The sequence below is a fragment of the Macaca fascicularis genome, chromosome 9, assembly GCF_037993035.2.
Source record: "Macaca fascicularis isolate 582-1 chromosome 9, T2T-MFA8v1.1".
Taxonomy (NCBI): domain Eukaryota; kingdom Metazoa; phylum Chordata; class Mammalia; order Primates; family Cercopithecidae; genus Macaca; species Macaca fascicularis.
Window position 1 is genome coordinate 101653502 of NC_088383.1, and position 15970 is coordinate 101669471.

Below are 15970 nucleotides of genomic sequence, written 5' to 3' on the forward strand. Positions count from 1 at the left end.
GCCAGGCGCAGTGGCTTATGCCTGTAATCCCAGTACTGTGGGAGGCCAAAGCGAGTGGATCATCTGAGGTCAGGAGTTCAAGACCACGCTGGTCAACATGGTGAAACCCCGTCTCTACTAAAAATACAAAAATTAGCCAGGCATTATGGCAGGTGCGTGTAAGCCCAACTATTTGGGAGGCTGAAGCAGGAGAATCACTTGAAACTGGGAGGCAGAGGTTGCAGTGAGCCAAGATCGCGCCACTGCACTCCAGCCTGGGCAACATGAGTGAGGCTCTGTCTCAAAAAAAAAAAAAAAAAAAAAAAAAGGAGATAGGGAAGTGGTGTCTGTACTATTTGTTGTTTAAAAGAAAATAATTCCATATCATGTGGCTTTATGAAAAAAGACCCCATCTCTCTAATGATAATTTATTTACTATCTTTAAATAATATTTTAGCCCTTTGTTTCTCACATGGTTGTTACTGAAATTTTGTGTTTCTTAAGTATATTTGGAGGCTACTGAAGAGAGCTGCAGTGTTTCAAGTCTCACTTCTGAGTCTAACTTCAGGGTTTCAAGTGGATTATAAATTGATATTGCAGAGGCTGCTCCACTGAAAGATTAGATCAGATTCTCAATTTATATCACAAAGAATACAAAGATTTACTGGAAACTGTCTCAGTGTAGCTTCTGCTACTTTTCAGGATCCATACAGGAGGCACAGAAAACTGCTGATAACTTTATCTGGGCAATGTAGGGCAATGTTCTCCATCTCAGAAAGCTTACTATTTGCTATATAACTGCCCTTTCATACTTGGGGCCTAGGTATGTCCTATTCTGAAAGAACTGTAACAATTCATGTGCTTCTGTTTAAAGTAATGTTTCCAAATCTTGGCTTTAAATCCATTGTGAACTAATTTGTTGCAGGAGAATTTGGTGAATTTACCACATTTACTGATACATCTAAATTCTATATTTTGAAATCATTTTGATATTGACAGCAAGTGATGTGTATTGGATAGGATGATTTTAATAGCTTTTGGTAATTTCTATTCTGTTTTTTTGGTGTGTGTGTTTGCTTTTAAAACTGTCTTTATAGCAGCATTCTAAAGAATGTTTAGTTTGTCAAAAGCTGGTAATTATCACATGGTTAGTTGTCCTATATAAATATATTTAATATTCAGAAAAATATAGTTTATAGTTAGTAACCAAAATTTCAGTATTAGTCAATAAGATTAGTACCTAGAATCTGAAAAGAATTCAGTTTAAATGTGAAATTGCTAAAGAAGTCTCATATGTACTCTTACTAATATGAAATACCAAAGTTTAATTACTAATTATGAGAAATATAAAATTAAGATTGATATGCTAGAAATTAAGCTTGATATGCCATTTGAAGAACTGGTGAAATAATAGTAAAACTGCCTATACTGGAAGAATGAAGAATGCTCAGAAGAATGTGAAAGCAATTTTTTATTGATAGAAATACAAACTTAAGGCTAATGTATCATTTGAAAAACTGGCAGAAAATAGATTAGTGTTTGAAAAGGTATAAAATGACATTAAAAAGCATCCAAAGGAAGTCAGAAGTAACTGATAGTATTTTGTCAGGGGTAAAAGAGTTAAGTTTTGTTTTCTTTTTGTTTTGTTCTTTTCTTTTCTTTTTTGAGATGGAGTCTTGCTCTGTTGCCCAGGCTGGAGTGCAGTGGTGGTGCGATCTTGGCTCACTGCAGCCTCTGCCTCCTGGGTTTAAGCGATTCTCTTGCCTCAGCCTCCTGAGTAGCTGGGACTACAGGTGCGTGCCACCACGACTGGCTAATTGTTTTGTATTTTTGCTGGAAACAGGGTTTCACCATGTTGGCCAGGCTGGTCTCAAACTCCTGACCTCAAGTGATTCACCTGCCTCGGCGTCCCAAAGTGCTGGGATTACAGGTTTGAGCCACTGTTCCTGGCCTAAAGTTTTGTTTTCTGATAAAGGTTTGTAGAAAGCTTTGACACCAAAAGGTGTCAGTTGACACAAACAGTGTCAATGCCCAGGGATGCCTGAACAACATTTCTTCTTCTAGTTTTCCGGTATTTGTAAGGCCATTTTTTTGCTAGTCTTTGTTTTTTCTTAAAAGCAGTTGATCGACATTAGTAAAATACATGAGAAAGTCAGCCAGTGACTAGCATTTTAATGGCAATTGCTCTAGGTACTTTCTCACATTACACTCTATGCAGATGTAGCCCCTGACCATGCTCTTTTATGGTTATGTGACCAGTATATCTATTCTGTTAATGAACAAAGTATTCTGGGACAGAGAAAAGCCATTTTTATTTTGTCTAGAAAAGAAACTATACTACTCTAGTAAATATAAGTAATTTCGGGACATTTGAATTAGATACTTTGAGATTATATCAGATTTTCCTCAAAGTGTAGACATTATTTTAGTAAAAAACAGTAAATACCTTTTATTTTCTTCACAGTTGTAATGGATTTATTCTTTTCAATGACGATTGCAGTGAATTAAAAAGATACCCAAAATAGTGTAAGGATATTACGTGATTTTTAACAAAAAAAGTATATAATATGTTGCCAGTGATGAGGTTTTTTTTTCACAGTAGTACATCATGAATGTTTGTTTTCATCAGAAAGGGAACTTTTCCTTAAAAAAAAAAATACTGTGGAGTATGATTACTAAGTCATTTATTTACAGAATATAGCATCTTTCCAAAAAAATTTAAAGTGGCAGTAGTTTCTCAGTTAAGACATTTGATTTGATGATAAAAGCATTAATTTCCAGTGAAACAATTTTAACATTTTAATATCTTATCTTTCTTTTTCTATTTATTTTACTACCACTAGGTGGAGCCCTAAACACACAACTCAAGAAAGTATCTCTGCAAGATACTTCGTTTAAATTCCCTAAAGCCAATTTATGATCAGTTACAGTGAATTAACTCATGTTTAAACTTTGAAAACTTTTCGTTTTCAAGAGTTGATATAATGAAGATAGAAAATGTGTTTGGTACTTAAAATTTTTTTAGCTATACTTTTGAGACACATACAGTATTTTTATACATTCCTAGTTGCTAAAATTAAAATACGTAAGTAAAATCTTTAGTGTGGCATAAGCCATCTTTGTTCTCTGTTCACATGAAGGTTAAAGTCATCTCTTTTTTTTTTTTTTTTTTTGAGATGGAGTCTTTCTCTGTCGCCCAGGCCGGAGTGCAGTGGCGCAATCTTGGCTCATTGCAACCTCTGCTTCTTCCCAGGTTCAAATGATTCTCCTGCCTCAGCTTCCCAAGTAGCTGGGATACAGGTGTGCACCACCACATCTGGCTAATTTTTGTATTTTTAGTAGAGACAGGGTTTCACCATATTGGCCAGGCTGGTCTGGAACTCCTGACCTTGTGCTCCACCCACCTCGGCCTCCCAAAGTGCCGGGATTACAGGGGTGAGCCACCGTGCTCGGCATCTCTTCTTTTAAAAATGATTTTGCATCTGTACTTCTGTCTTGAGTTGCATTACATTTTGCTAGAAGTAGACATTTTATTGTGTTAAGCTTTTGGAAGGGATGACTGAGCTAACCCCCACCCACTCTCTTTTTTACTTTTAAACAAATTTTATTTTACTCATTTATTTATTTTACCTTTGCCTTGAATTCTCTTACATTGATGTGTCTTATCTATATATAGAGCACTAAGGTATACTCTTAGTGTATGTGGGAGAATGGAACATTTACTAATTTTCTAATGTTCGCCCTTGCTGGTTCTAGCATATAAATATGTGTGTGTTTGTCTGTTTATAGGAACTTGATTAGACTTACCAATAGAAATTACAAAATTTTGGGAGACAGTTTGAAAGACAAAAATCATTTTCGTTAAAATTATTTATTGATTCAAAATTTAGAATGGCAATAAATCTAGCACTTTCATATATGAATTAGGTAGATATAACTATAAACCAACCTAGGCTGAAAGAGTCAATACTGCTAAACAGTATTTCCTTTCTGTTCCTACAAATCAGAATTTCAAAGAATAGTGATTATCATTTAAAGAAAAATGGCTTTTTCAGTCTCTTCAACTGAGGTCAAGTACAGGGCCCTTGGTTTTCTCTACTTCTTTTTGCTCCTCCTTATTTTGTTGCATTTGTAATTTAAAACTGCCTATTAGCTATGCCTCAGTTATCATCTGCCTTTTCTGTCCATTGGTTGATTTCACCTGATGGGTGCAACAGTGCACATCAGGGATTCCCTATTGAGTCATTCTCAATTGTTGATCTTCAAAGGTGATCTGGTTGGTTGCTATGCTGGTAACTTCCGTCTGCATTCCATGCCACTTATCACCATTTCTGACTGGAGAGTCTATGTAACATAATAGTTCAGAGCACTGACTTTGGAGTCAGGTACACCTGGGGTTAAGTCTTGACTCTGTTACTATATGACTTCACACTCAATGCCTTAATCTTCCCAAACTACATTTGTAAATTGTGATGCTAACAGAATCCATGTAAAGCTGCAATGATTACCATAATTAAGCCAGAAGTATGTCTGGAATAGCAAATGGTTATCTAGGGTCAGGAGAGAGTTGGGACAGCCTGAGACTTAGTAATTGGTAGATCAAGACCTACTCTTCTCATTCACAGTACTAATTATTTAATTTTTTTATTGGAACTTATGGTTCTGTTTTTAACAGTGAATACTTAATGAGATAATGCATGTAAAGCACTTAATACATAATAAGTACTTGGTTGTTATTATTTTTGTCATTACCATCATTAAGCCAGAAGCAGCAGACATGACTCCTGTCTGGCCAGTTAAGTCACTGTGGGGAATTGCTGACCTGAAGAGCACATCTCTTCATTTTCTTCTCCCTCCACCATCTTTCTAAATTATCAGGCTGTCCCTACTCTCTCCTGGCCCTTGATAACCATCTAGGGTTAACCCTAGATGATTATCAAGAGAAAAGGTTCATAATTTCTGCTATGCATACTGTGTGTCAAGAAATTCTTGGGATAAGAGTAGCTTTTGTTTTTTTCCTCATTCCAGTGTTGATACGTATCCACCTTTTCTCCTTTCTTGCTTCTCTCCATTCAGTCACCTATTTATTATTGGCCTTATTAGCAAATTTCTAGACTATTTTAAATATTACTTTTTATCAACTTAAGTAGAGGATTAAGTCAACTACATATAGTGACTAATTTCATTTTTTTTTTGGAGACGGAGTTTTGTTCTTATCGCCCGAGCTGGAGTGCAGTGGTGTGATCTAGGCTCGCTGCAACCTCTGCCTCCGGGGTTCAAGCAGTTCTCTCCTGCCTCAGCCTCCCGAGTAGCTAGAATTACAGGCGCCTGCCACCACACACAGATAATTTTGGCATTTTTGGTAGAGACAGGGTTTTACCATGTTGGCTAGGCTGGTCTCAAACTCCTGACTTCAGGTAATCTCCCCGCCTCAGCCTCCCAAAGTGCTGCGATTACAGGCGTGAGCCACCACACCCAGCCGATTAATTGCATTTTGAGTGCTTGCTTGCTGGCTTTTAGATTTGTTCTGCATTTATTAAAATGACATAGATCTAGGAACTTTCTAGGCTTTTTCTAGGGCCAGCATTCTATCATTTGATGAATTTTTGATTCTGGCACTTGCCTGATCCTTCAGTACATTCTTTAAATGCAATTTATTCCTGTGGTTTGGAACTTTTACTCACCTCGATGACTTTATTTCTGTGTACTCTGCTCATTGATACGGATTGTGGGTGACAAGTGGTGGTATCAGCTATGAGTACAGCTTGGTGCATGTCTGGAATAGCAAATGGTTATCTAGGGTCAGGAGAGAGTTGGGACAGCCTGAGACTTCGTAACAGATCAAGACCTACTCTTCTCATTCACAGTACTAATTCCTTAATAATATTTTTTATTTCTTTCATTGGAACTTATGGTTCTATTTTTTAACAGCAGAAGGCATGGAATGTTTTCCTCTCTCAGGCTTTGGTTTTCTATTAATGGAGGGTGGGTATTGCATATATTCCAATATTGTTTTTCTCCATTATAACATCAACAGAAAAAGAGGAGTTCACCTCTGATGCTATAATAGATGCACTGGCAGTATCCTGAATTACTATAAAACAGGAGGAGTTTTGTTTTTAAAACTTTGAAGAATATATTGGAAAAACATACCAAAGGATTTACTTTGAGAACTTTCTAAACTTAAATAGACTTCTGAGAAAGAACTATTGTTCTCTTCTCCCTGTTTGTTTATATGTTGTTACTCTTTTTTTAAAGGGATAACAGTATTTCTTTTATACCCACAAAGGTAGTCAGATCCTTCCTTGAAGGGACTCTGTATTCGGGTAGTCCTGAAATATCTCTTGCTAGATTTTTGCTCCAATATGATAATTGTAATAGAAACAATTCTTTTGGTATATTATGTTTATTATTTGGTATTTTAAGAGCCAGATAAATGTCCAACTTTTAATAAAATGTTAAAAAACATAGAAATGTGTCTGTATATTAAATAAATAAAATACTTCTCATAATTATGAAATAAAAATTTATTTATAAAACAGCAAGACCAGTTCGATAAACTTCTTGCACAAGAATTTTCCTTAAAAATAATGTTATTTAGTTAGTAGTTCTTGTTATACATGTTAATTGTGGGAAAAGTACGAAGTTACTTCCCAGCTAGGCTATGTTGAACAAATCATTTTTCATTTTTCATTTATCATTTATCATTTCCATACCTGTTTATTCATTTGTGAAAAAGAGGCAGTGATATTTTCTCTGATGTGTATAAGAAATAAATGAAACACTAAATGTAAAAAATGCAGAAGGACATATAAAAATGTTAGGTGTTAGTGGTAGTTAGATCCCTTGGTGTGATAATTGAGTGTTGGTCATATTTATTTGATGTTTGTCTCTAGTACTCAATTGTTCAGCCACTGGTTCACTTGTTTAACAAGGATTTGGTTGTCTCTTATGTGCATACTATACTAGTTGTTAGTATATGTTGAGCACTTACCATGTGTCAGTTATTGTTTAAGAATTTTTCATGTTTACTAATTTAATCCTCCTAACACTCTAATGTAGATACTATTTTTTTTAAAGACTTCTTTTCTTTAGAGCAGCTTTAGGTTTCCAGCAAGATTGGAAGTACAGAGATTTCCCATATATTCCCTATCGTACTCATCCAAAGCCTCCCCAGTGTCAATATCCCTCATCACAGTAGTAGATTTTTAAAAAAATGATGAACCTACATTGACACATCATTATCATTCAAGGTATAGTCTAGATTCGTTTCCTTGCATGTGGATGTCTGGTTGTTTTAGCACTATTTGTTGAAGACTATCTTTTCTCTATTGTATTACCTTTGCTCCTTTGTCAAAATTCAGTTGACTGTGTTTATGTGGGTCTATTTCTGGGCTGTCTGTTCTGTTCCATTGAGCTGTTTGTCTATTGTTTTGCCAATACCATGCAATCTTGATGACTGTAACTTTATAGGAAATCTTGGGTTGTGTTGTCAGTATTCCAATTCTTTTCTTTTCTTTTCTTTTCTTTTCTTTTCTTTTCTTTTCTTTCTCTTTCTCTTTCTCTTTCTCTTTTGAGTAGGGCTTGCTCTGTCACCCAGGTTGGAGTGCGATGGCACAATCATGGCTCATTGCAGTCTCAAACTCCTGGGCTCAAGCAATTTTCCCATCTCAGCCTCTTGAGTAGCTGGGACTACAGGCGTATGCCACCATGCATGGCTGAATTTTGTTCTTTTTCAATATTGTGTTGGCTATTTTGAATCTTTTGCCTTTCTATATAAACCCACGGATCAGTTTATCGATGTCTGCAAAATAACTTGCTGGGATTTTGATTGAGATTGCCTTGAATCTATAGATCAAATTGGGAAGAACTGATATCTTAATGATACTGTCTTCTTCTTCATAAACATGGAATAGTTCTTCATTTATTTAGTTCCTTGATGTTTTTTTTAAATCAAAGGTTTGTAGTTTTCCTCCTATAGATCTTATGTATTTTTTAGATTTATATCTAAGTATTTCATTTTGGAGGATGCTAATGTAAATGGTATTGTGTGTTTAACTTCAAATTCCACTTGTTCTTTGCTGTGTGTGCTATTTTTATCCCTATTTTATGGTTGTGAAAACTGATACTTAGAGGATTCAGGTGGCTTACCTGAAGTTAAACTGCTAGTAAGTGCCTTTTCTAATTCCATCCATTCATCTATTAGTTCATCCATTTATTAATGAATTATTTGTTGAGCTTCTGTTATATGATAGACACTATTCTAGGGCTCGGGATACAACAGGGAACAAAACAAAAACTCTGTGTTCTCATGCAGCTTACATTTCAGTAGGGGAAGACAGATAATACTTAAAAGTGTGAAACAAAGAATATATTCTATAGTGGAAATAATGATATAGTGATAAACTCCTTTATTTTAGAAGATTAAAAAATAAAGCAGGGAAGGGGATAGTGTGTGTGCATGTGTATATCTGTCTGTCTGACTGTCTATCTGTGTCTCTATGTAGTTTATCTAGGTAGCGTAGATGGGAATATGCCTGTGTATTAAGGAAGCCACGAGGAGGCCAATGTTGCTGCCGTGGAATAAGTAAAATGGAAAGTAAGTAACAGGAAGTAAGATCAGTGAGGTAAAAGAGGCAAAATTATGTAGGGTCTTACGGGCTGTTGTAAGAGAAATTGGATTTTGAGCAGAAGAGAGACATGGGATCTGCCTTAGGTTTTAATGGGATAATTCCCATTACCTGTCATCTGGCCACTATGTTGAGAACAGACTGAAAGGGAACAAGGATAGAATCAGGGAGACCAGTTAGGAAGCAGTTGACAGTAATCTAGGCAAGATGTGGTGTTGGCTTAGTCCAGGGTGATACCAATGGGGAGGTAGTTTGCTGGAGAAAGACAATAATCAGGGATGAGTCCAAGGTTTTTTGTCTAAGCAACTAGAAAAGTGGGGTTTATTGAGATGAGGAACATTATGGGAAGGGCAGGTTTTGTGGAAGGAGATCAGGAGGAATTCATTTTTGGACATACTTGAGATGCTTATCAGACATCTAATTGGAAAGATATATGAGTTTGAGGAGAGGTCAGGGCAGAGATAAAAGTTTGGCAGGTGTCAGTGTGCTTATGGAATTTAAAGCTACAAGTCAAGATGACATGGAGAGAGATAGAAAAGAGAATATGTCCAAGATCAGAGCCTAGTTCTAACTCAGCTCTTACAGAACCTAAATTCTTTTTTAAAAATTAAAAAAAAAATAGAACTTATATTTGACCTACATTAGAATGTAGGCATAGATGCTAAGAGCCTAAATTCTTTTTTTTTCTTTTTTAGATGGAGTCTCACTCTGTCACCCAGGCTGGAGTGCGGTGGCATGATCTCTGCTCGCTGCAACCTCTGCCTCTCGGGTTCAAGTGATCCTCCAGCCTCAGCCTCCCGAGTAGCTGAGATTACTGGCACCTGCCACCACACCAGTTAATTTTTGTATTTTTAGTAGAGACAGTGTTTCACCATGTTGGCCAGGCTGGTCTCAAAAACTCCTGACCTCAAGTGATCTGCCCGCATCGGCTTCCAAAATGCTGGGATTACAGGTGTGAGCCGCTGGCTGCCAAGAGCCTAAATTCTTAATAATTGGTGTCCTGTATTAGAGAGTGTACTCATTAAAAACCTAAGACAGAGGCTGCCCCTCAAGAAGTTTGTGGTGTATTTGGGGAAACAAAATATAAACACAAAACTTGTAAATTATAATACGAAGTAATATATGATTACATGTCAGAATAACTGTAAGGGGTTGTAAGTTTACCTGTCCTGCAGAAGAAAAGATTACTTGGCATGGGAATTATTGGCAAAGGCCTGCTGGAAGAAATGGGACTTGAAATAAACCTCAGACAATGGGCAACAGATGTGGGGGTGAGGTTTGGAAAGTTCCCAAGACCACTGTCGGGTTCAAAAATTTGCTAGAGGGACTCACAAAATTCAGCAAAGTTGTTATACTCATAGTTACTGTTTGTTACAGCAAAACAACAATAACAAAAACTTTCAAAAAACCACACAGATTAAAATCAACAACAGAAAAGGCACATAGGACAGGGACTAGGAGAGTTCCACGAGTGAGCTTTCAGTTGTCCTCAGTGGAATTGTGGGGACAACACTTACTGCTCCTAGCAGTGATGTGTGGTAACACGCATGGAATATCGTCAGTCAGGGAAGCTCATCCAAGCTTTGGTATCCAGGATTTTTACTGGGGTTTGGTCATATAGCCATGACTGACTACCCATGTAGACTTGGCTGTCTGCCCACATTGCTGACCTCCTTCCCCTCCACAGCTAAAACCGTGTGGCCTCAGGCCTCACCATCAGTCACACTGTTAGCATCTGCTATTTGGCAGTCGGAGGCTTCCAGGTAAATGAAGACACTTAGGCAGGGCATGCCAAAGGCTTTCCTCCCAGGAATCAGTGGCAAGGGTAGTCCTTTACTGCATGGTGAATAGAGGGGTGCGCTCTCTGTGGAGACAGCATGAGCTGAGAGACAATAGGAATGAATATGCCATGTTTAGAAAACATTGTGGTGACTGCAATATGGGCTCGCACCTGAGAATGTGAACCCTGGAGTCAGGAGTCATATCCCAGCTATTGCTTGCTGGTTGTGGAATTTATGGCAGTTCAGTAATCTGTAAGTCTTCTGTAAAGCAAGGGTAATGACAATACCTACTTTATAGCCTTGTTGTGGGGATTAAAGAGTTAACATATAAAGCATTTAGAACATGAGCATTTACTTTACATAGTAAATGCTGTAAAAATCATGAGTTTGTTCATTCATTCTTTAATCATTCATTCACTCAGTGATTCTTTTTTTTAAATGTTAGTATGTTAAAAATTTGTATTAGGTCCACATCTCCTGAGCCTCATACCTTTATTTTCAGACACCTCATGTTATATCTAGAGCTTGTGTGGCTCTTTTAATATTATCATGTTCAAGAAGAAATAAAATACTTTCACACAAATGATTTCTACTAAAGATAATATTATCATCAGTTTGTTTGTTCAGGGATTTAATTTTAAGATATCAGCTCTTGCAAAGATCAGGCTTACTAAAGAATACATTTTGGTTAATTTTAGCTTTCTTATATACATTCAGGTCTGTGTATGATGACCAACCAAATGCACACAAGAAGTTTATGGAAAAGTTAGATGCTTGTATCCGTAATCATGACAAGGAAATTGAAAAGATGTGTAATTTTCATCATCAGGGTTTTGTAGATGCTATTACAGAACTCCTTAAAGTAAGGACTGATGCAGAAAAACTGAAGGTAAGAAATATGTTAAAATTGTTTACCTTTGTTCTCATTAAATTACTCACGTCTTATAGTACATATGTACAAGTCATTATTAAGTGTGTTACTTTCAAGAAGTGAATTTGTGTATGTATTTGGGAATGCTCTGTATGCTCTATTAACACAGTTGTCATGCTAATGACAGGAGTAATCTCTTTTTCTGAAGCAAGTAATGCACTGACTTAACAGGATTTCTTTCCATGCAGGGAAGTGAACTCAAAACATGCATACAATGAAAGGCCCTATTTGCAGTTTTTGAATTTCTAAAATGACAATTAGTACAATATTTATAAAATGTTACCCTCTAAAATTCCTTTAAAAACTTACATAAATAGTTGTTTATCATAATGCTGATTGCCTCAGCATTATTTAATAATGTTAAAACTTTTTGAAAAGTTTAACAGCAGTGTGTATTTTCTTAAAGAAAGTTGGTCTACTCTTTCTGCCATACAGCTAAAGCATTATTTATTAAAAGAGACCTGGATTTGTTCAGTCAGGATAAAAAATATTTAATTATAAGAATTGTCCTATTTATCTTTCTTTACGTTTAGAGCACTAAGCAGACAAAATGACCCTGGTTCACCAAAGGTTATGATTAGAAAACCATTGTATAAAGGATATTCAGATAACAAGAGACTAACTACAGCATCAATGAGGTCACTGAGCATCTTTGTTCAGAAATTAATGAGATTTTTAATAAACCAGAATGTGCTTCCTTACTATGATGACCTAATGAGTCACTTAATATGTGGGAAAATTTGAGGTTGAGCTTTGCCTGCACCTGCAGCATTAAAATGTTGCTGTGGATTGAAATTTTTGTGTTTGATGTTAATCAACCACCCAGTGTTTGCATTCAGCAAAGTATGAATGTTTAATTACCATAAAATGCAATCACCATTTCCTACAGACAATGAATGGCACATAGACCTCATTGAAGTTATCAAAAGGGGACCAGTGGTCAATTGGGTCAGTGATTTGAATTGTTTGACAGACTTAGAGAAGCAAGTAAAGTTCAAAAATCCTGAGTAAATTTGAGAAGTTTGCCACAGAATCTGTTAAAAAGAACTGTCATAAGTAATTGAAGTTAACAAAAGCCCTTTTCAATAAAAAGTTCAAGTTCAAGCTGTAGAGTTAATTTGAATTTGCATTTCTTTGTTCTAAGTTTCTCATGAAGCATGATCTGATTACAAGGGTGAGCAGTTACATCAGGGCAGTTTTATGCATATTTGTCTAACTAAGGTGAAATTAAATTTTTAAGGTGCAAGTTACTGATACCAACCGAAGGTTTCAAGATGCTGGAAAAGAGGTGAGAAAATGATACTTTTCTGTGTATTCAGTATGTAGTTATTTTTTAACTGTTTGTTTAAAGATATGAACATTCCTTCTTTTCTAAGGTGATAGTCCACACGGAAGATATCATTCGATGTAGAATTCAGCAGAGAAATATTACAACTGTAGTAGAAAAGTTGCAGTTATGCCTTCCAGGTGAGTTAAACTTGTCTATAATAAAATGTTTGGCTTGGTAAAATTATAATTTAATAATAGCAAATAGTGATTCTTTAGTATGGGAATTACAGATTATTTGGTGATTGCCTCCCAACATAGACCATGCTTTATCTTTCAGGTTCGTTTTATTCCGTGAATTTTCATGCTTTTGTCATGTTAGAAAGCTCCTGTTTGATTATATGTCACATCAGTTTCCTAGAACAGCAACTTCTACGTTTCCGTTTCCTGTCTGCCTCTTTTGCCCTTTGTCCCCCATAACCCTTTTTTGTTTTTCCTTGGAATACTTTCCCATGGGGAGAGTCTTTTGGTTACCTTTACCTGATTTTCCTGATTTTTTACCTCTAGTTTTCCATTGTTTTTTTGTTTGTCACTTAGCAGGTTGTTTTTGCTTTGCTCACAATCTCATTGTGCTGATAAGGTAAGAAAAACATCAGAAGTGCCAGATCGTCACCATTCTTGCCTTTCCTCCTGTTATTTTGGAAATGCTGTTTCTGGTCTCTTTGTTGGGGCTAAATATTACTTGGGCATCAGATAAATTCTGAGGAAACTAACCAGTATTTTCTTTACCTGGATTTAATATACTTTAAGTTGGATGCATTCTATTCAAACAAAAGGAAGCAAGTATATGACTTTTTAAAATTTCTTTTAATTTTTACTTTTTTTAGAGATAGGGTCCCACTCTGTTGTCCAAGCTAGAGTGCAGTGGCATGATCATAACTCAGTGCAGCCTTGAACTCCTTGGCTCAAGCAATCCCCTTGCCCCAGCCTAGTGCTGGGATTACAGGCATGAGCCACCACACCCGGCCATTTTTTTTTTTTTTTTAATATACTAAGCTAAATCCATCCTTTGTCCCATTTTGAAACTTATTATTGTTTTTTTTAGGAAGGAGCCTAAACCTCCATATTCAGCAGAATAGAATGAGATATTTTATATAATATATATATACACACACATATATATATAATTTTTTTTTTTTTTTTTGGGTAGAGTCTCACTCTGTCTCCCAGGCTGGAGTGCAGTGGTACAATCTCTGCTCACTGCATCCTCCACCTTCTGGGCTCAAATCATTCTCCTGCCTCAGCCTCCCGAGTAGCTGGGATTATAGGCGCCCACCACCATGCCCACCTAATTTTTGTATTTTCAGTAGAGATGGGGTTTCACCATTTTGGCCAGGCTGGTTTCGAACTCCTGACCTCAAATGGTCCACCTGCCTCTTCCTCCCAAAGTGCTGGGATTACAGGCATGAGCCACTGTGCCTGGCTATATGCTATTTTTATAATGTAAATTTAGCTTAGACTACAAATTAAATTGTTAAAACTGTTAGCAGATTTTATTGGCTAAAAAAATTATTATTATTATTATTATTTATTTATTTATTTAATTTTTTGAGACAGAGTCTCACTCTGTTGGTCAGGCTGAAGTGCAGTGGCTTAATCTTGGTTCACTGCAACCTCAGCCTCCCAAGTAGCTGGGATTACAAGCATGTGCCACCACACCTGGCTAATTTCTGTATTTTTAGTAGAGACAGGGTTTCACCATGTTGGCCAGGCTGGTCTCGAGCTCCTGGCCTCAAGTGCTCCATCCACCCCAGCTTCCTAAAGTGCTGGGATTGCAGGCATGAGCCACTGCCCCTGGTCTGTTTTTTGACTTGTGAGAATAGCTTTTCTTTTTTTTAGAATCAGTGAAATTCTACTCTGCTTAATCTCTGATGGACCAGGCATATTTACGTAAAAACTTTGAGTAAATAAAATGTTGGCTTATTATGTTAAGTTTCAGGGTTTAGAAACCTATTTCCTTATAGTCATGTTTAACAATACCTCTTTGCTACCATCAGGTGCATTGTAATAGCTATGAAGGTGTCCTCTAAGTTTGAATGTTTTGTCCCTGTGTGATAATAAACCTTAAAAATTGGTTATTGGTGGAATGAGCAAGAGCCAAATTCAGCTTATTCACCTACTGGGCTTTTTAAAATAGAGAAATAAAGGGAAGTAGAGGTCAGGTGTTTGTTACTGCTACTGTCTTTGTTTTTAAGGCTAGACAGCAACTCTTAGTTCATATAGATATTGTGTTCCTAATGGCCACATCCAGAACTATCTGCTTTCCTCTATTCATCTTTCTGTCCTACTATCCACTTATAAACCTGTGTGTGTGTGTGCGCGCGTGTGCACGCGCATGTCAGGCATCATGGTAGGTATTGGAACTATAAAGTTGGAAATAACACAATCTCATCTTTTGAAGGATCCTATAATCTGTGAAAGGAAGATAAATCTCGGGACCCCAAAATCACTAAGCCAAGAAAAAAGTCAAGCTGGGAACTGTGTCAGGCAAACTTGCCTCCCATTTTTCTCCTGAATAAGATAGCTGCAAAGATAAGAAGCTACATACTCCCTCACAATTTGCCCACTGAAAATTCCTTGTGGACAAAGGACAGACAGAACTCAAAGTCATCCTTCTGAGGCTCACCTGAGACAAATGCATATCTGATTGCTTCCTCTGCCCTTTTATTTGTGTAAAAATGCAGATTCACTGGGCCAGACTAAATTGGATATTCAGTGGAAGGCTGATCAAGGACTTAAAAAAATGCAGCCTTTTGTCTCTTACCTACTTCTAACCTGGAAGCCCCCACTTCTGAGTTGTCCCGCCTTACCAGACTGAACCAATGTATATCTTACACGTATTGATTGATGTCTCATGTCTCCCTAAAGTATATAAAAGCAAACTGTACCCCTGACCACGTTGGGCACATGTTTTCAGGACTTTCTGAGACTGTGTAATGGGCATGCCCTTAATCTTGGCAAAATAACGTTCTAAATTGACTGAGACCTGTCTCAGATACTTGGAGTTCACAGATCTTATGGGAATAAAGACAAGTAAGTCATTAGTTACAGTACAGTTGCCTAACTCCTCCTTGGATTAGGAGGAGTATGAGAGGATATAAGAAGTCATAGCTTGGACATGGTGACTCATGACTATAATCCCAGCACTTTAGGAGGCTGAGGTGGGAGGATCATTTGAGGCCAGGAGTTTGAGAACAGCCTGGGCAACAAAGGGAGTCCCTGTCTCTACAGAAAATTAAAATAAAAAAAACATTAACCAGGTATGGTGGCGCACTGGTGGTTATAGCTACTTGGGAGGCTGAGGTGAGAGGATTGCTTGATTC

At 36.9% G+C, this 15970-nt stretch overlaps 1 protein-coding gene across 10 annotated transcripts in view; it reads left to right on the plus strand.

Annotated features, from left to right (window-relative positions):
- EXOC6 (exocyst complex component 6) overlaps positions 1–15970 on the plus strand; it is a 216714-nt gene that overhangs the window by 38856 nt on the left and 161888 nt on the right. For 9 of the 10 annotated variants that reach the window (XR_012417949.1, XM_045361197.3, XM_005565957.4 and 6 more), the window contains 3 exons: positions 11108–11279; positions 12562–12609; positions 12698–12788. Coding sequence is in view for 8 of the 10 variants with exons in the window: in XM_045361197.3 (XP_045217132.1) it covers positions 11108–11279; positions 12562–12609; positions 12698–12788 (311 nt within the window). In the remaining 2 variants the exon portion in view is untranslated. The remainder of the gene's footprint in view (positions 1–11107; positions 11280–12561; positions 12610–12697; positions 12789–15970) is intronic. The other variant, XM_065521153.1, reaches the window with a different exon arrangement.